Source organism: Emydura macquarii, unplaced genomic scaffold, assembly GCF_026122565.2.
Source record: "Emydura macquarii macquarii isolate MOO-44397 ecotype Brisbane River unplaced genomic scaffold, CSIRO-AGI_Emac_v2 contig_3517, whole genome shotgun sequence".
Taxonomy (NCBI): Eukaryota; Metazoa; Chordata; order Testudines; family Chelidae; genus Emydura; species Emydura macquarii.
Window position 1 is genome coordinate 11,762,899 of NW_027133654.1, and position 20,623 is coordinate 11,783,521.

General features: G+C 43.2%; 1 protein-coding gene across 2 annotated transcripts in view; it reads left to right on the forward strand.

The window, feature by feature from the left end:
* LOC137145253 (ribosomal protein S6 kinase alpha-2) overlaps positions 1-20,623 on the forward strand; it is a 366,242-nt gene that overhangs the window by 302,519 nt on the left and 43,100 nt on the right. For both annotated transcript variants that reach the window (XM_067535976.1, XM_067535978.1), the window contains exon 12: positions 16,588-16,690. In XM_067535976.1, the coding sequence (XP_067392077.1) occupies positions 16,588-16,690 (103 nt within the window). The remainder of the gene's footprint in view (positions 1-16,587; positions 16,691-20,623) is intronic.

Genomic DNA, 20,623 nt, shown 5'->3' on the forward strand with positions numbered 1-20,623 from the left:
TGTAAAAGGTTGAAGTAAGGGCCATTCTAGTTGTTGTGGCCCCTCGCGCCCCACATGCAGTGTGCTTCTAGGATCTCCTTCGGTCCTCTGTTGTTGCAAGGCTAAGCCATAAAGACACACTTTAACCTGAAGTAATTAACGCTCACAACACTCCTGTGAGATAGGTCAGTACTATTAAATGCCACTATATTAACCTGATTGTATTTATAGTATATTTGTTCATTTCACCCTTATTTTAACATCACTTACAGAACTCTTGGGAGCATTATTTTTCACAAGTTTTTGACTGTGTGCATTTCAGTATGATTTGAGCCAGCATGAGCCTTGAGATGAAACCAGGCCTTTGTTTTTTATAATGATACAGTCAGCTGGTAAGAAACACTTCATCGATGGAAACAGAGAGGGGTTGGGGAACAGAAACAGAACTAGCACAGATGTTTAGTATTGATCTCTATATTGTTGCAGAAAAATTGTTGTCCCAGATGTGTTCATTTTGTTCTTCAACCAAATACATGGCACTCCTTACTTCCACTTGCAGGCAGTCAGCAAACATCAACTCTCATAAGCCAAGATTTGAATACTGATATATTTTACTGCTAGAATATTTAAAGTCCTCAGGGAAGGGTCAAGGTGTCTCAGAAATTGCCTATCCCCTTCAACCCACTAGGGCAGCTATGATTCACAGAGACACGGCAGAGGACAGTCAAGAAACATTCAGGGACCCTTGGGAAAGCATTTGCCATCAAAAGCCCTCAGGATGAAACACGCTCATCACCAAAGATCAGAATGAAGCTGAGTCTTCTGAGGCCCAGCATTGATTTTTTGAAGCAGGCTTTTCCCCAATACTGGCGTAACATCATGACCTGGCAAGCAACCACCACGCTTAATCCCACTTGAAAAGGAGGCTCAAAATAAAAAGGAGAACTGGATCTTTCTCTCATATGGTGCCCAGATACCTCAGTGATGGATGCTTTAGAAATGCAGATAGACAAATTAATAGTTTAGATCTTTGTTTCAGAACACTGTCTACTGAAGTCATTCACTTGGCTTTTGTTAGCAGTGGTTATTTCCTCAAGGACTGGAGCAAATTTCTTCACATTGGAGTAGTTGTTTCCCATATGTTCCCCCTCCTGTTTTTCTCTCTCTTTAAACAGCCATATGCAGAGTATATCCCAGACATTCTCCCTGATGCACAGGAGGCAGCCAGGGAAGTGAAAAGCCACATACAGCAGAAGGAAAGAGCCCTGCTCTGACACCACAAATACACATGCTAAGCTCAGCACATAGTCTGTGCACAAAAGGGAAAAAGGCAAGGTCCTGAGAAATGTGAGCGTGGGCAGAGTTAATTGTCCCTCCCACACACACATTGATATATCCCTACCCACAAGGAAAGCACAAGTTAAAGATGCCTAGGTCTTTATGAAAAACTTTGTAAAAGATTCTCTGCTCCTATCCAGTTCAGAGCAGCCCACAGGCTGATTTAACCTGCACCAGGACTAGCGCAAGGACAGAGAATCAGACAGCTGTAACCAAGTCTCTGACAGCCCTACTGCATTCAGCGGATGCCAGATGCACCAGAGAATCTGCCCCTTCATCTTATGCTGTAGTGTAGTCAAGGCAAAGACGACATCAGGAACAATGGGTACTTCTAGGTACTGATCAAAATGCAAGGAGGACCATTGAATCAAAGCTGAAAGTGTTGCAATAGAGTGTGCCATTCCAAACAGCACTGCTGCGTGTTGTGGACGTAGCACAAATCCCTGATTATACACACAGACCGTGAATACAATTGGAGCCATGATGGCTGGCTGACTCTGTGCTGCATAGAGAAAGAAGCAAAACGTAGTAGTAACCGCTATATAACAGCAAATTCAACATAAGCAATTGCTTAAGAAACTATAACCGTAAATTCACATGAACCAATTCAACATTCTGTTCAATACATTCAAATGCATCACATCTGTCCTGTCATCCCCCCCCCCCCCCCCCCCCCGAAATGAGATGGGCGCAACAACTTCAGAAGTGGTTGTGGGGGAACAACCCAAGGTCCAGCTACAAGTCAAGTCTTTCAGGTGGCTTGTGTTTTCTTTTTAGATGCCATCTGCCAACATTTTGAACATTCTCCCAAGGAAGTCGTGTGACCGCAGCAATGCGTGAATCACGTGTTCCCTCATATGATGCTGGTTGTTCAGCACAGCTGCTTTTTGATATAATTTTATTGATTGTTATGTCAAGCTGAGGCACCAATATCAGAACAACTAGTGGCTCCCCGAAGTTTGTCTTTCTTGTCAGCCACGGAGTCATCCACAAATCTCTCAATGGGTCAATGTGGTGGCACTAAAACATATTAGATGCCACTTGCACTGTCTAGGACCAAGGACCCATTAGTGCACCAACCATTGCCAGAAGTCATAGAATCATAGAGTTGGAAGGGACCTCAGGAGGTCATCTAGTCCAACCCCCTGCTCAAAGCAGGACTAACCTCAGTTAAATAATCCCAGCGAGGGTTTGTCAAGCCACAGCTTAAAAACCTCTAAAGATAGAGATTCCACCACCTCCCTAGGTAACCTATTCCAGTGCTTCACCACCCTTCTAGTGAAAAACTTTTTCCTAATGTCCAACCTAGACCCCCCCCCCCCAAACTTGAGACGGTTGCTCCTTGTTCTGTCATCTGCCACCACTGAGAACAGCCTACCTCCATCCTCCCTGGAACCCCCTTTCAGGTAGTTAATCCAATCCCCCCTCATTCTTCTCTTCTGCAGGCTAAACAAGCCTAGTTCCCTCAGCCTCTCCTCATACGTCTTGTGCTCCAGCCCCCTAATCATTTTTGTTGCCCTCCGCTGGACTCTCTCCAACTTGTCCACATCCTTTTTGTAGTGGGGGGCCCAAAACTGGACACAATACTCCAAATGCAGCCTCACCAATGCCGAATAGAGGGGAATAATCACTTCCCGTGATCTGCTGGCAATGCTCCTACTAATGCAGCCCAATATGCTATTAGCCTTCTTGGCAACCAGGGCACACTGCTGGCTCATATCCAGCTTTTTATCCACTGTAACCCTCAGGTCCTTTTCTGCAGAACTGATGCCTAGCTTGTCGGTTCCCAGTCTGTAGCTGTGCATCGGATTCTTCCGTCCTAAGTGCAGGACTCTGCACTTGTCCTTGTTGAACCTCATCAGATTTCTTTTGGCCCAATCCTCCAGTTTGTTTAGGTCCTTCTGTATCCTATCTCTACCTTCCAGGGTATCTACCACTCCCCCCAGCTTAGTGTCATCTGCAAACTTGCTGAGGGTGCAATCTACCCCATCTTCCAGATCATTAATGAAGATGTTGAACAAAACCGGCCCCAGGACCGACCCCTGGGGCACTCCACTTGTGACCGGCTGCCAGCTAGACATGGAGCCATTGATCACTTCTCGTTGAGCCGTATGCTCTAGCCAGTTCTCGATCCATTTTATAGTCCATTCATCCAACCCATACTTCTTTAACTTGCTGATAAGAATACTGTGAGAGACTGTATCAAAAGCTTTGCTAAAGTCAAGGTATATCACGTCCACCGCTTTCCCCACATCCACAGAGCCAGTCACCTCTTCATAGAAAGCAATCAGGTTGGTCAGGCATGACTTTCCCTTGCTGAATCCATGTTGACTGTTCCTGATCACCTTCCTTTCTTCCAAGTGTCTTAAAATGGATTTCTTGAGGACCTGCGCCATGATTTTTCCAGGGATTGACGTGAGGCTGACCGGTCTGTAGTTCCCTGGATCCTCTTTCCTCCCTTTCTTAAAGATGGGCACTATATTTGCTTTTTTCCAGTCATCAGGGACCTCCCCCAGTTGCCACGAGCTTTCAAAGATAATAGCCAATGGCTCTGAAATCACATCAGCCAACTCCCTCAGCACCCTCGGGTGCATTGCATCTGGCCCCATGGACTTCTGTATGTCCAATCTTTCTAAGTAGTCTTGGACCTGTTTCTTCAGCACTGCGGGATGTTCACCTCCTTCCCATACTGTGCCGCCCAGTGCAGTCTGGGAGCTGACCTTGTCTGTGAAGGTTGCCTCCCCCCTTCTGTAAGGGGCCCACACTTTCCCTAACCTTCCTCTTCTTGGTAACATACTTGTAGAAACCCTTCTTGTTCCCCTTCACGTCCCTTGCTAGCTGCAACTCCAATTGTGCTTTGGCCTTCCTAATTTCATTCCTGCACGTTCAAGCAGTATTTTTATAATCCTCCCTAGTCATCTGACCAAGTTTCCACTTTTTGTAAGCTTCTTTTTTGTGTTTAAGTTCACCAAAGACTTCTTTGTTAAGCCAAGCTGGACACCTACCATATTTGCTATTCTTTCTGCACATCGGGATGGTTTGTTCCTGTGCCCTCAATAAGGTTTCTTTAAAATAGAGCCAGCTCTCTTGGATTCCTTCCCCCCTCATGTTAGCCTCCCAGGGGATCCTGCCCATCAGTTCCCTGAGGAAGTCAAAGTCTCCTTTTCTAAAGTCCATGGTCCGTATCCTGCTGTTCTCCTTTCTTCCTTTTGTCAGGATCCTGAACTCGACCATCTCAAGGTCACTGCTCTCTAGGTTGCCACCCACTTCTATTTCCCCTACCAAATCTTCTCTGTTTGTGAGCAGCAGGTCAAGAGAAGCATGGCCCCTAGTTGGTTGCTCCACCACTTGCACCAGGAAGTTGTCTGCAACACTCTCCAAAAACTTCCTGGATTGTTTGTGCTCTGCTGTATTGCTCTTCCAGCAGATGTCAGGGTGATTGAAGTCCCCCATGAGAATCAGGTCCTGTGAACTGGAAACTTTCCCTAGTTGACCAAAGAAAGCCTCATCTACCTCATCCTCCTGGTCTGGTGGTCTATAACAGACACCCACCATGACATCACTCTTATTGTTCTTGCTTCTAAGCTTAACCCAGAGACTCTCAACTGGCTTATTTCCAGTTTCATACTAGAGCTCAGAGCAATCATATTGCTCTCTTACATACAGTGCAACTCCTCCTCCCTTTTGCCCCTGCCTGTCCTTCCTAAACAGTTTATACCCATCCAGGACAGTGCTCCAGTTGTGTGAGTTACTCCACCAAGTCTCAGTTATTCCGATCATGTCATAGTTTCTTGACTGTGCCAGGACTTCCAATTCCTCCTGCTTGTTTCCCAGGCTTCTTGCATTTGTGTATAGGCACTTGAGATAACTAACCGATTGCCCTACTTTCTCAGTATGGATCAGGAGGCCTCCCCTGCTGCATCCTCCTCCTTCTGCTTCCTTGTGGTGTCCCACTTCCCCACTTACCTTTGGGCTTAGGTCTCCATCCCCCATCGAACCTAGTTTAAAGCCGTCCTCACTAGGTTAGCCAGCCTGTCTGCGAAGATACTCTTCCCTCTCTTCGTTAGGTGAATCCCGTCTCTTCCCAGTAATCCTTCTTCCTGGAACAACACCCCATGATTGAAGAATCCAAAGCCTTCTCTCCGACACCACCTGCGTAACCACGCATTTACTTCTGCAATGCGACGGTCCCTACCTGGGCCGTTTACTTCAACAGGGAGGATGGATGAGAAGATCACTTGTGCTCCAAAGTCCTTAAACCTTCTTCCCAGAGGCACATAGTCCACAGTGATTCGCTCAAGATCGTTCTTGTTCTGGATTCCTGATAATCATGTGCCAACACTGTTTGATCCACTTGTAGCTGTCAAGGTGCCTGGTCCTTCTCGCCATCGCTTGACTTATTGATGATTTCAGACTTGTAGGTATAGATCTGGCTTTAAGGAGTCAAAGTGTCACCTGAGCTTTTGGCCCATAAACAGCATTGCAGGTGTTTGGTTCATTGTGGCATGTAGCACATTTCCATGTGCTAGCAAGAAGCGTGATACTTTCTGCTGTAATGACCCCTTCTCATCTGCCATAGATTGCAGGGCTTGCTTAAAAGTTTGCATAAACCTTTCAGCCAAGCAGGGGGGTATGGTGTGTGAAACTCTTCTGAACTAAACTGAGGACCGTTGTCACTCACAACCTGTTCTGGCACTCCAGTTCTTGCAGAGAAACTTTTGAAGTTTTATCCTGTCTGTGCAGCTGTGGTGGCTTTCATGCAAAAAAACTTCCAGCCATTTGGAATGGGCATCCAACACTACTGGATACATCGTTCCCAAAAAAGGTCCTGCAAAATCAACATGAAGACATTACCAGGGAGCTGATGGACATTCCCAAGGTTGTAATGGTGCTGGTTTAGGTGTGCACTGTACCTGTTGGCATCCCAAACATTCCTTAGCAAGCTCCTCTATTTCTTGGTCAATGCTTGGCCACCATACAAAACTTCTGGCAAGTACCTTCATTTTGCTACTCCCTAGAAGACCTATGAGGAGCTCATCTAATGCTCCTGTGCACAGTTTACTAGGTATAATAACACTCCCCACACTACACACTCTTGAGGTATGGTAAGATCACCTTTGCATGCATAAAAGGGTGCCAGATTAGAGCTGTCAGTATATTTCCAGCCCTTCAAAGTGGATCCATAAACCTGAACTTGTGTGGGATCCCTCTTGGTTTCTTGCTTGATCAAACTATGAATCACTGGGGCACACTCAATCTGAAACAAATTGACAAATTTGATAGAGTTGATCTCTATTACAGGTCACCCTCAACTAGCATGGGTAGGCAGGGAGGCCCATCTGCATTTGTCTGTGCTTTTGTTCTTTCGTATTCAATGTGATAGATGTACCAGCTAAGAAGAGAGCCCAGCATTGCATATGTGCTATTGTTGTCACAGAAGCTCCCTTTCTCGGAGGAAGGATTGTGACTAGTGATTGGTGACAAGGGTGAATTTCCTCCTATACAAATACTGGTTGAATTTCTTCATACCCCATACTAAACTTAAATCCTTCTTATCTATTTGTGCATCGTTATGTTCTACCACTGAGACTGATCTTGAGGCAAATGCTATGGATCTCTCACTGCCATTAGGCATGGTGTGCGATGAAACCACCCCAATTCCATGTGAGGAAGCTTCACATGCTAACTTGATGGACAAGGATGGGTTAAATTGCATAACTGAAATGTCTGAAATGACCTATTACTCTGCTTCTTGGAAAGCTTTTTGACACTCACATCACCATATCCACTTTTGACCAGACTACAGTAAGCAGTTCAGCGGATGTAACATAGTTGCTATGTGTGGTACAATTCAACTATAGTAGTTGATACATCCCAGAAATGATCTAAATTGTGATACATCCTTTGGTGGTGGAGCTTCCAGGACTGCTGCTTCTCCTGAGAGTTATGTGGGTTGTACATCAATAATGTGCCCACAGTAAGCTATTGAGTCCTTGAAAAATTAACATTTTATGCAATTAGCTCGTAACCTGTATTCTTCTAGACATTTTAATACCCTTTTCAGCATTTCCAGATGTTCTTCATCACTTCCTCCAATCCCAATAATGTCATCCACATAACACTCTGTGCTCAGAATACTTTGCAAAACTTGGTCCATTGCCATATAGAAGGAGCTGAAGCAATACCAAACACTAGCCTGTTGTACTGATACAGAATCTTTCGTGTGTTGATTTGTGAGGTATGTCTTGGATTCTCCCCCTACTTCCATCCATAGGTAGGCCTGTGACAAATCAATTTTGCTGACTCATTGTCCCCCTGCCAGTGGTGCAAAAATATCTTCAATTTGAAGCAAGGGGTATTTTTCAACTTTCAGGACAGGGTTTATGGTGATCTTAAAAGCTCCACGCATCCTTACTGTACCACGCTTTTTTACAGTTGGAACAGCAGTTTCCTACTCGATCCAGGCCAGTTTTGAAGGTATGCCCTGCCTTTCCAGATGTTCCAGTTCAGCATCTAACTTTCAGGTGGATGCTGTAAGGGACAGGTCAAGCTTTGTGAAAGTTGGGCTGCGCTTCTCAGCTAAGATTGTTTTACCCTTCATGTGTTTTACAGTTTCTATGCCCTCCTTGACAACTCCTGGTGCCTGACTTAGTATCCCTTCCAGCTGTTGTTCAGCTGTTTTAGTGGAGTCTGCTGAAAGAGATTGCAGCATCTTTATAGATATCTAAACCAGAGGAATCACTATGTAACCATTCACGGGCCCACAGGCCTGGTCCCCCTTTCTCAATGACATGTAAGTCTAATAAACACTACTTATTGTTATACTCCATATTCATTTGCATCACTCCAGTTGGCACTATTTTTTCTTCTGAATAAGTTCTTAATAACATCTGTGTCTCCTTTAGTTTGGTATTTTTAAAAGTTTTCTCATAATCCGAATGTGAGATAATAGACACTGCAGAGCCAGTGTTCAGTTCCATTTAAGCATTTTTCCCACTACTTTGGGTGTCAACCAGATCTCTCTCTCTCTCTCTCACACACACACAGACACACACACAGACTAATATATATATAATATGCATGCATGCATGCAGGCTGGCTACTCCACTTTCACAGTCTGTGTCACTACTGCCTCTGTCTACTGAGTGTGAATTGATATTTATTTTTCTATATCCTGATTTGGTCTCTTCCTTATTTCTCTTACTGCAACAAACTGCTTGGATATGACCATTTTATTACAGCTTCTGCAATATGCAGCTTTAAATCGGTAATCAGAAGGAGCGTGGAACCCTTTTCAATACCAATAACATGTCTGTGGGCTGAGCAGACCAGCTCTGTGTCCAGAGTAAGGCCCTTGGCTTCCCCTGTTCAGTACTTCTGCCAGCCAGGCTGCCTGATGAACCGTCCTGCCTGATTGGCTGAGGAAGCTAGCAGGCCGGTTCTTAAACTTAGCAGCAGCGGTAGCCTGCTGGCTGCTCAATGCCCATACCCATGGACTCTCTGCCTCCCTGTGCTCATCTCTCCAAGCTCTGCTCCTGCTCTGCTCCAGCCCAGATTCTGACCTGCACCCAGCCTTGTTCCCATCCTCTTCCAGCCTCGCTCCTGTCTCAGAATCAGCCCTGCTCCTGCCTTACTTCTGGTAATCCAGCTCTGACCCTCAGCTCTGACTCTTGACTCTCATTCCACCTCAACCTTTGGCTCTGGTATTCAGACTCTGACCATTAGTCCTGACTCCTGCTCCAACTGCTAAGCCTGACTGCCTACGACCTGGTCCACTGACACTCTTGCCTTGGGTTACAGATAGTTTGTGCATTCCTACTTCTGTTTTAGTGGCAGTGTGCAATTCTGTTGCATCCCTTTCTGCAGTTTCCATTGCTGCTCCAATTTCTACTATGTGTTTCAACGTAAGAGCCTTTTCTGTATGCTTTTATTCAGCAATCCGCATATAAATCTGTCTCTCAGGGCCTTGCTAAGCCGATCCTTAAAAGCACAGAGTTCTGATAATCTTTTTAACTCTGTTGCAAAGGAGGAAATAGATTCATATTTGAGCTGATTCTGCTTATGAAAGCTGAACTTTTCTGCTGTAATCAGGGGTTTGGATGACAAGTGCTCTTGAACAATTTGCACTATCTCTTTAAAGGTTTTGCTGGCTGGCTTCTCTGGGACAATCAGACTGCATAATAAACTGTATATTTTCCCTCCAATAACACTCAGTAATGCTGCTACATGTTCTGCTGGGGGATTCTCATTTATTTCAAAATGTTCCTCCAGCCTCTCTATGGCATTGGCGAAGGCCTCCATTTTGCTAATAGAGCATCCCATTTCACCTTGCTGCTGTTACAGTAGAACTTCAGAATTATGAGCCACAGGAATGGAGGTTGTTTGTAACTCTGAAATGTTCATAACTCTGAACAAAACATTATGGTGGTTCTTTCAGAAATGTATAACTGAACATTGACTTAATGCAGCTTTGAAACTTTACTATGCAGAAGAAAAATGCTGCTGTCCCTTTATTTTTTTAGTAGTTTACATTTAACACAGTACTTTGCTGTATTTGCTTTTTTTTTTTCCCTGATTGCGTACATCCAGTTCCAAAATGAGGTGTGTGGTTGACTAGTCAGTTTGTAACTCTGGTGTTCTTAACTCTGAGGTTCAACTGTTGGTTAGCTGCTGTTAGCTCTTATGGACTGCAAGCAATGTCACAGATTGTCTTGCTGCTCAGATGCATAGAAGGTTCTTGACATCCCACCCTTGTTGTGCATTGTTGTGTATTGTGGACATAGCACAAATCCCCGATTATAAACACAGACATATTATAAACTCCAAACAGCTGGAGCCGTGATGGCTGGCTGACTCTGCATAGAAAAAGAAGAAAAATACAGTAACCACTATATAAAAGCAAATCCAACACAAGTGACTGCTTAAGAAACTATAACTGCAAATTCACATGACTAGATTCAACACTCTGCTCAATATATTCAAATACATCACCAGCATCTTGGCAACTGAGCAACAGTAGCTAGGAGGGATGGGGACAGCTGCTTTCCTGCTGCTGTCTAAGGAGAGCTGAAGCACCAGGAGCCCATCGTCATAACGTGTAGTGTGAGAGGAGCTGAGTGAACGAGGAAGGCCAAGAGGGACTGTGTTCTCTGTATCTGTCTTCAGCCCAGTGGGCAGAAAGACGGGGGTAGGCTGAACTTTGCATATTCTGATGTTTGCCAGGCTCGGCATCAGAACCCACGCTGCAGTTCTATGAGTGCACCCATTCCTAGTCTTTAGGCTGAGTCCATTGGATGCTATGTTTCAACCTCGACTGCGTTTTCATGGCTGAGTTACATACCCTTCTGAAGAAAGACCCTTAACCATAGCTGGGCAAGTGGGAACCAGTATTATAGTACAAGGACTGAGCTATGAAGGCTTGATTCTCCTGTGAACCTGAGTTCTGCTCCAATACAGTGGAGAAGGGGGAGTGTTGGGGAGCTGGTCTCAGCTCCTTGATTCTCAGCTGCTTTGCCCCAGTGTAAACTGAAGCTGCAGAGAGGCAGCTTTAGTATGTACCAATGATGTATAGTCCTTCAGGGACCTTATGCCAGTGCAGAATCAGGTGTAATGGAATCTTAATCTGCCATGCTTCCTCAGCCAGACACACACCTACTCTCCACTTACAGCAAGAGGGGGAGGGCTCTTGTGCTGGAGGCACCAGCTTTATACCAATAGAGATTGCCCCTACACAAGGGCAATTCTCCATTGCAAATTCCCAGCCACTTTAGGTGCGCTTTGCACTGTGTGAACAATTCAAAGTGAACTTGACAGACTGAAAAATCTCATCCAGAGTATTTATCCCAAAGCCAAAATTGTAACAATGGCTAATTTTTGTAAAAGCCTCCATACTACTGTTACTGTCACTGCAATAACAGGGTCCTAAATCTGCACTTTCCAGGGTGACACAGAAAAGGCTTCTCTTCTGCAAATCTCCATCTCAATGACTTGAGGCATCCATCAGGCCACTGCAGCACAAGTTAGGTAGATTCTCTTTGAAATAAATTGACATTCTTTCAGATTAAGATCTGGGATGAGATTTTGAAAGAGTGTGAAGGAGTTAGGTGCCCAATTCTCACAGAAATTCATGTGCCTACAATCTCTACAACATTTAGGCTCCATTTGCTCCCCAAAACAAAAGAAACAACTCCTTTTAATTTCAGCTGATTTAAAAGCAGCAGTATGTCTGAGGGCAGAATTTGGGGCTCAAATGTTTTTTTTTTATTATTATTACTTTCTTCTTGCAAATCATGCCTATAGAACCTTTGACTTTTCACTGGGCCTATGCATTCCCTTTGTACAGACTCAGTGAGAAGAGCTGTGCATGAATGGCTGTTTTTTCATAAGGTGATCTAGAAAAAAAGACTGAGTTAGGACTCTATTAATCACGGGTGGGATTGATATATAAAGTAGGAGTGAATTACTTTCCTTTCATCAGCTATGGCTGATAGGGTGGGAGTGCTTTTTCTTCCCCACTCCGTCTGTTTCCTTTACCAGAACACATTAATCATAAAGGTCAAACTAAATTCACAATATAAATTAATTATAGATGTTTTCAACAGCAAAAACTGAGCCACAGATGTGAATTCTGGTGGCTATCTGTCATTTGCCATTAGTTTTGTTAAGGGCTAACAGTTGAAAAGATAGCTCAGCCTTTTATCTGTTTATTGGATTTTTCTGAGACAGGTATATGTATCAAGGAAGTTTATTCCCATCCTGCAAATGCGTCACTGCAGAGAGCAGCATCTTTCTATTTCTGGAAGGTGTCTAAGGAATAACTCAATTCTTCATCAAAGAAACTCACTCAGTGCAGGAAATGACTAAATAGTTCTTAATTAAATTAAATCAATTCATTTTATTTTTCTTGATAGATGTCAGATGCATGCACAGGTCATTTTCATCTGCATTTCCTTCATTTATCACAATTCATTTTTAAATGGATACATGAAGCGTTCATGAATAATGTGAGTCCCAAACATTACATGAATCCCAGAGAAAGAAACGTCCAGTGACCACCGCAGTTTGCAACAGGGATCAGGGGCAAAGATACTAACAAAGCATAATAGCAACACATATTAAGTAGAGCTGTTTGAAAAATCAGAATTTCCAGCCCGTGGGAAATTCTGATATATCTAAAAATAAAAATGGGGGACAAAAAGTTGAAATATCAAAATGGAATGGAATGGAAACTTCTGAAATTTTTCAATTCAAAACATTTTGTTTCTATATTTCCATAGAAACTAAAACTAAATGATCTGACATCTCCAAATTGAAAGGTTTCATTTCAGCTTGGTTCAGTATTAATCTGTATCTATTTGAGCTGCCACAGTGACTCATAGGAGATGAATTTGTGTGTCTCATACCTCTATTTCTTGCTGTGGGCCAGGCTCCCTGGCCATACTATATCACCCATGATGAACCATGGTCACATGAGTTCCATGAGGCATGGTGTTGGTTCATCCAGACAGGAGACAGTGGTGTGTCAGAGCAGGCGTAGTCTAGCCCCATACAGAAGAATGGGGGTATGAGGCATCCAAACTACAACTCCCATGAGGCACTTGGCAGTTCAAGCATGCCCAAAGCAATGTCAAACTGACCCAAAACAACTTGAAATTAAATGTTTAGTTTAGATTTTCCTAATGGAAAATCAACAAATTATGTTCAAAATAATTTTCAAACTTTCCTGCAGAAAATTTTGATTTTGTAAAAACTGCATTTTCTGTCAAAATTCGTGACCAGCTCTAATATTAAACTCTGTAAAAAGGCATCTCTGTAGAACAGATACATTCAGATGCAATATTTCATCAATTACAGGATATATTTTTTCAAGCAAGATCTTGGGTAAAAAGTATGAAATATCTGTGGGCCTATTTGCAAAAAATGTCAGGTTAATTCTCCAAACAAACTGGAGCTCTAGAAGCCAAGAGTCCTCTGTGTGCATTCCGGTGAATTAGGTGTGAATCTGACTACAATAATTGTCGGTGTCTCAAAAGGTTTGGGGCTTTGATAAATATACAGAAGCTTGGATGCTTATCCAAACCTATATGCCTAAGTATATCATTTTTTCTTCTTCAAGTGCTGCTCCCTACATGTATTCCATTGTGGGTACACATGTGCTCCATGCATCTGAAACTGGAGAATTTTTGCGGGTAGTGTCTGTTGGTCCATGCCTGCATCCCTGCTCTCCTTGTGCTTCACACCAAGTCACAAAGGGCATGGCAGACCAATCACCTGTTCAGTGCCTTCTTACTGCTGCATGGCATGAGTCAGAATCTTCCAAAATCAATACTTGTCAGGTGTGCTGTTGGTGAGTGGTACAAGCAGCTAAGATGGCACATGACTTTAATTATTTGGAACAACTAGTTTTCATTATGGTGCAGAACAAACATTCATTCATCTTTATTTGGTGCAAGACATGCCACACCTAAGCCTATTTAAAGATGTGTTTAATCCAGGGGTGGGCAAAATACAGCCTGCAGGTCAGGTCCAGCCTGACTAACTGTTCTGTCCAGCCCGCCGGCCCGCCATGCTGGAGTGTCAAGCAGCTTTCGACCAGTCACTACCCGGTCATGTGGCCGGAAATTTGGGTAGTGATCGGCCAAGAATCACTAAGCTGCCCGACGCTCCAGTTGCCAAGGTAACTGGAGCATCGGGCAGCTTAGTTTCTCGGGCCAGTCACTTTCCTGAACTTCCTGCTTCCGGTCATGTGACCGGAAGCCAGAAGTGGCCCTGGCCCACAAGACTTACCAGAGTTTGTGGAGTGGCCCCTCTGCAAAAATTATTTCCCACCCTGGTTTAATCCACCAAGCTGCCCCATTTGGACAGTTCTCCTAAGGAACCTCAATACCTCCTCCAGGTGGCATACTAGGTGGCAAAAGCAAGTTGCAAACATAGCCAAGGCCTATCTCATAACATATCTAATAGCTCAGCCCCCTGGTTTTGCTTCCACGCCATCTTTGGGTAAAGCTTAGCTGGTTCAGATATGGAGTGATTAGATATGCTGCTAATGACTATAAGTGGGGTCATCATGACTCCCCTCTTTTCTGCTGCATTCAGTTAGAAGATGTAAGTTACACACTTTCAAGCTGCACCCATCGGCAAGGGCTGCCTGGTTCCCTCATGGACTTGCAAAATGCCCATCATCTACTGAATGGTTAAGACACTTAGATGAATACACTTGACTTGCCCCTCTATATAGATACAATCATGCTTGCTCGCTCTCGGTCTCTCTCTGTTTCTGAAAATGGGGAGTGGTTTTAAGGAAGCCAGACTTTTCACATTGAAATAGCTGTTGGTTAATGCAATGTTATTCCCAGCTCTGTCACCATTCCCATTGTTCTTTTCCAAGACGTCGTAACTTAGCCATAAACATGTGCTTTGTGCTGATGCTGACATTGTGCTACGTAATAGCATGCCTCAGGGACATTATTTAAGCAAACTGAACATTAAAATATCAAATATTAATGTACGGTAAATTATACAACATCCCGTATATTACAGTAATTTACCCATTACGGAAACCATACATTAAAGAGAATCTTCCTATATGTAAAGAGTTGGAAAAGCTTGTCATCATCTCCATTAAATATTCTGAAAAATCAGCTAATTTATTAAGTTGTTTTATTTCTTAAGAGTTAGCTTAAAATATTCTTTCCAAACACTAAAAATGTTGAACTCTCAGCTCTTATGGTGGCTTGAAGATAAAGCAAACATTATAGTTGTACTTAAACATATTAATTATTGAGGGTGTTCTGTTTTAATCAGATCAGCCCTTTGAAACCAGAAGACAGCAATGCTGATAGAAGAGGGAATATGATCTAGTGATGAAAACAGAGGGCAGGGAGTCAAATCAAAGTTCTTTTCCCAGTTCTGGCATCAAGCACGCTGTGTGATCTTGGCTAGCTCATAGAGGAGCTGACCCAAAGCCCACTGAAATCAATAGGAGGCTTTCTGTTGACGTCAGTGGGCTTTGGATCACACCCAAAAATTCTGTTCCTCAGTTTACTCATCTGTCAAACAAATGTAATTACCTACTTCATGGGAATATTGCGAGGCTTAATTCATTTAATGTTTGGAAAACATCTGTGAGATATTTGGATGGAAAGTGGTATAGGGGTGCAAAGCACTATTACTGGTTACAAATGTTGTCTTCCATATGTGCTCCCTCCCCAACACCTACACAGGAACACTTATATGGACATGCCCTCCCCCTAGTAATATCCTTTGTTTCTTGTTTCACCTGCAAGTGCCTTAACCTGACTCCCTCACCCATCTGCAGAACCCTCGTGTTCTCTCTCTTTGGCAAGTTTTCATCTTCCCTGCCATTTTCCCTGCCAGCTGCCACATCCTCATTCTTTTCCAGTCATGACAAATGACAAGATGCTAACTTGTCATCTGTAAGCAGCTGCAGCAGGGACTTACTAAATAATAAATACTAATAACACAGTGACCCTTTCCATCAGCAATACCTAACCAAGGCCACCAGTGCTTGATTCCTACTGCCATCTGCAAAGTCATAGACTTCAAGGTCAGAAGAGACCATCATGATCATCTAGTCTGACCTCCGACACATTGCAGGCCACAGAACCTCACCCACCCACTCCTGTAATAAACCTTAACCTCTAACTGAGTTACTGAAATCCTCAAATCATGATTTAAAGACTTCAAGCTACAGAGAATCCACCATTTACATTAGTTTAAACCTGCAAGTGACCCATGCCCCCTGCTGCAGAGTGTCTCTGCCAATCTGACCTGGAAGAAAATCTGTTCCTGACCCCAAATATGGTGATCAGTTGGATCCTGAGCATGTGTGCAAGACCCACCAGCCAGAAACTGAGAAAGAATTCTCTGTAGTAACTCAGAGCCCTCCCCATCTAATGTCCCATCACTGGCCATTGAAAACTGTTTGCTTCCTCTCCAGGAAACACTTTGGCCCAGCCTTGAAGAGCAGCCAATTCCCAGGTGTCCACCTAGCTTGAAATCTTGTGCTAAAGATGCATCTTTGTGTATATCCTGGGTCATAATAATTAAAAATGGCAAAAACCGACTAGGACATAGATCCTAATCAGCAGGAAAGCTGCTAAATCCTCAAGTATATCAGTCCCTGCCAGTGTAGCACATAGCTCGCCTCACAGAAGATATGCTAAAGAAGTGTGTGATCCTGCACTTGGACATTACTGTTGCTTGGTATGTTATTATATCATTGATTTTTCTCTGTCATTGTTCTTGTAGAAACTATATAGGAAAGAAATCAAGCCACCTTTTAAACCAGCAGTGGGACGGCCAGAAGACACTTTTCATTTTGACCCGGAGTTCACATCACGGACCCCTACAGGTGAGCCTCAATCATGAGATGGATATTTTCAGTTAATAGCTCCACCCTCACTGAAGTCAACAGGCCTGATCTTTTGTGGAGTTAGTGGGCCTTGCGGGGTCAAGCCAGCAGGTAGCTGTGAGTGCTCCGCCTTTCTCAGTAACATGCCCATAGATATTTCATGAACTGGTCATTGGGAATGTCCTCCAGAAAGGAAAGGTGCCTGACATTACCTAAACTAAAGAAAAAATGCAGGTTTTGTTGTTTGATTTTCTTTGCTTAGGACCAAGGGGTCAGCAGCCTTTTAGAAGGGGGGGTGCCACGTCTTCCCCCTCCCATGTGCCGTGGGCCCAGCACCCTGGCCAGGGTGTTCGGCGGCTCTGGCCAGGGCAGGGCATCGCTGGGCCCACATGGGAGAGAGGTGGGGCTGGAAGGGGGGAGTGACCTCTGCGCAGCCCTGCTTGGGGCCGGCAGCAGTGCGGTGTGCCACTCAAAATCATCGTCCATGCCACCTTTGGCATGTGTGCCACAGGCTGCCAACTCCTGGCTTAGGTTAACTCATTTTAACTATTTTAAATGACAACAATTTCAAAGGATTTTGCAGCTGTGCAAGTTGATATGTAACTGTTAAACTGATGTCTGATTTAATTGTGAAATGTACTAGAACACTCTGAACAGTAGAACTTGATGAATGGTAACAGTGATGCAGGGTCCAGTTCTCTGCTGGCAAAACTCCAGTGAAGCCAATGGAGTTATGCCCACAGAGAATTTAGCCCATAACACCCAAGCGGTTAATGACCAACAAATGCTCCAGATGGGATTGTTACTCTTATTTTTATTTATAATTTCCACTTCAGACTAGTGATAACACATGCCAGGCAATACATTTTAGAGCAGTTGTTACACTTGTGGGACAGTCTTCTGAGCAGACAACAATGGTATCAGTAATCTCCTAAACACTATTCCCAGCTGCAACACTGACGCTCTGTGACCTTGGACAAATCACTTAACCACTCTGCCACAGTTTCCCTATCTGCAAAATGGGCACAATAATACTTAACTATGTGCCTCAACAGGGTGAAGAGTTACTTTTTGTTGTTTATAAAGCACTTTGATGATGGTAAGTACCATAGACAATGCTAAGTATTATAATAAAATTGCAGACTCCAGCTTCATGCTTTATGCTGCCCTCACCCCCGACTGTCTCAGAATTATAATGAGAATTATAAGAAATGAGTGAATCAGTTCTGATTAGGATAAAACCACTAGAGATGGGCCATGGCACTTGGACGCAAAGTCGAACTTTTAGTTCGTTTTGGTTTGGATTGATCATGGTTTTGTCTAAGGCCTCTCTCTTAAAACTAATTCAAACCTTCATCCAAAGCTTGACTCAAACCCTCTTTCACGGTAAGAAAAAGGCTTTGTAACACTTCTATTTTGATCACCCCTTTTTGCTTCCTAATTTTTGGCTACAGTCAGGCTTTTGAGGGCTAGTGCAGGCACAGGGAGAGCTGACATTTTTACACCACTATTAGTAAATGTAATTCAGATCTCTGTGGAACCTGGAGGCACATCTCTGTGAAATGCTGGAAACTTCACAAGCTAGTCTACTCTTGTGAGACTTGTGGTCTGCCAGCTAGTTTGAAGAAACTGAGATAGGCATTTGGACTTCTAAATGCTTTTGGGGTTCACACTCTGCCAGTTTTATTGGCATGAAAACCCCTGCATGCATGAAGGTGCTGAATAACAGAATAACATATTTTATACTACATATGTTCCTAGGTATGTTCTGATCATTAACTCTCAGATTCAATGCAATACTTGCAGAGTGACTCTTTTTAAAATTATTGGGCCTGAGCCCCATTTACATGAAGTCTCCCTTCCACTGCCAGGGCACAAGTGAAGGTGTGACTGCAGCACAGGAAGGCCATACCCTGGCTAGCTTTAATCTGTCTAGGTCCCAATAGTTGTGAAGTCGTGGAAGCACAGACTTCAGCAGGGGCTAGCTGCCCCAGTGCAGTGCCACCAGGGAACCTGGGTACACACTCAAGTTGCTACCCCATGCTGAAGTCTGTGCTGTCACACCTTCACTGTTCTTGTTACTGGCAGCTAGATTAAATCTAGTGCAGGTATTCCTATATGCCCTACAGTTATACCTTAATTCATAGGTGCTGGGGGTGCAGCAGCATCCGCTGGCTTGATGTGGTTTCCATCACATATAGGGTTTACAGTTTGGTTCAATGACTCTGAGCACCCCCGCTATGCAAATTGTTCCAGCACCACTGCCTTAATTTGTGGTGTAAATGAATCCTTACTGTAAATAAGAATCAGGCCCAATAATTTTAAAATGGGTGTAAATATAATCTGTTGCCACTTTAAGACATCTTTACACTTCCAGAGCCATGTAAGTGGGCCTCTGTCTAAATAAAAATCAGGCCCATCTACAGTCGTCATTGTCCCAGAACATTATCTTTGCTAACAAATAGTTTTCCATTGAAATAATTTATTTTGTTAAGAAAAAGAGAAGGAAACAGTGAACAATTCCATGTTTCCTGTACATCCTATGGGTCTGTTGACACTGTAAACCAATTAAGCTTTTCTGTTGTGGTTTATTAGAGGTTTACTATGAAGCCTCTGAGTTGTAGGGTCATTATGTCACCCTTTTACTGTAATGTAATTTTAGCCTTCTGTTCACAATTAATCATCATCATAACCACATCATAATGATTGATTATGTCGTAGCAGTAAGTGGAATTATATTACAGACACTGCTATAAAGATGGCCCCTATCTTGGTGATGATAATTCTGTTGCTGAGTTTTATTGAGGCAACCAGAGAGAAATTAAACAAAAAAATACTTTGAGGTCTTCTTATGAAAGATGCTATAGAAATGCAAAGTGTTTTTATTTTTGTAGTTTGAGAGATAAATGTACAAAATCAGTGTGGACTTGAAAGACAGAAATTACTGATGCCAAGTCACTTGGGATTTGTTTAGACTTGTCTAGATTAGTTGGGTTTGAACACTTAACTACCATGTTTTAACTAGCATGATTTAAACATGACTTTGAACTCAGAGTAGACAGATTAAAGTCACTTTTAGAGAGACACTAGTTAGTTGTGGTCAACTTTTGAGGTTGGAAACAAAATAATTAGTGCAGCTGTTGATGAAACAATTGTCTGTGGATTATGGATTAGTAGTATAAGTAGAAAGACACTGAGGTCATAGAGTTTGGAGCAGGATCTGAGTTTTTCTAAAGTTCAAGTGTGTTTGGATTTGGTTTTGATTTGTGCCTGTCCCTACTCCAAAATGTTCATTCCTACTTTTTATTAACCAGGCTTGTAAAACAGATGCGATGCATATGCCAGTGCAGCTCCTGATTTTGCAAGAGGCCTCGTGATTCAGTGTGAGCACTGGGAAGGACAGCACTCTCCAATATGCTGAGAGATGAACAGCCAGCTCAGATAATTTAACAAACAAACACAATCTTTCTCACACACTGTAGATGGGTCTGACTCAGTGTTTATTTCTGATTCATGTCAAAGCTAAAAATAATCCCTGCTGAAGTATATAACCAGCTGCAAACATGGCTGCATTAACCTGTAGAGCTCTGTGGAGATCATTTTCTCTTAACATGTTCTTCACATGCTGGCTTTAGAAGAACTGTTTTGAGCATCACTTTCTCTCTTCATTGTTCTTACTGTATTTTTAGGGAAAATGTTCAAATTGGGAAATGTTTTCATTACCAGGTAATTCCAGGATACTAAGGACCATGAACAACTGTGCATGCCACGGCCATTGACATGGCCATTGACACGGCCAATATCATTAACATTGATATTGATGTCAACAGAGGTTGCACGCAAAAATCAAGGCCCTAAGGGGATGTATACTCTTTAGTTGGGTGAAATTAGGTATCCTACATGTTTTCTATCAGGAGATATTTTACTAAGGGA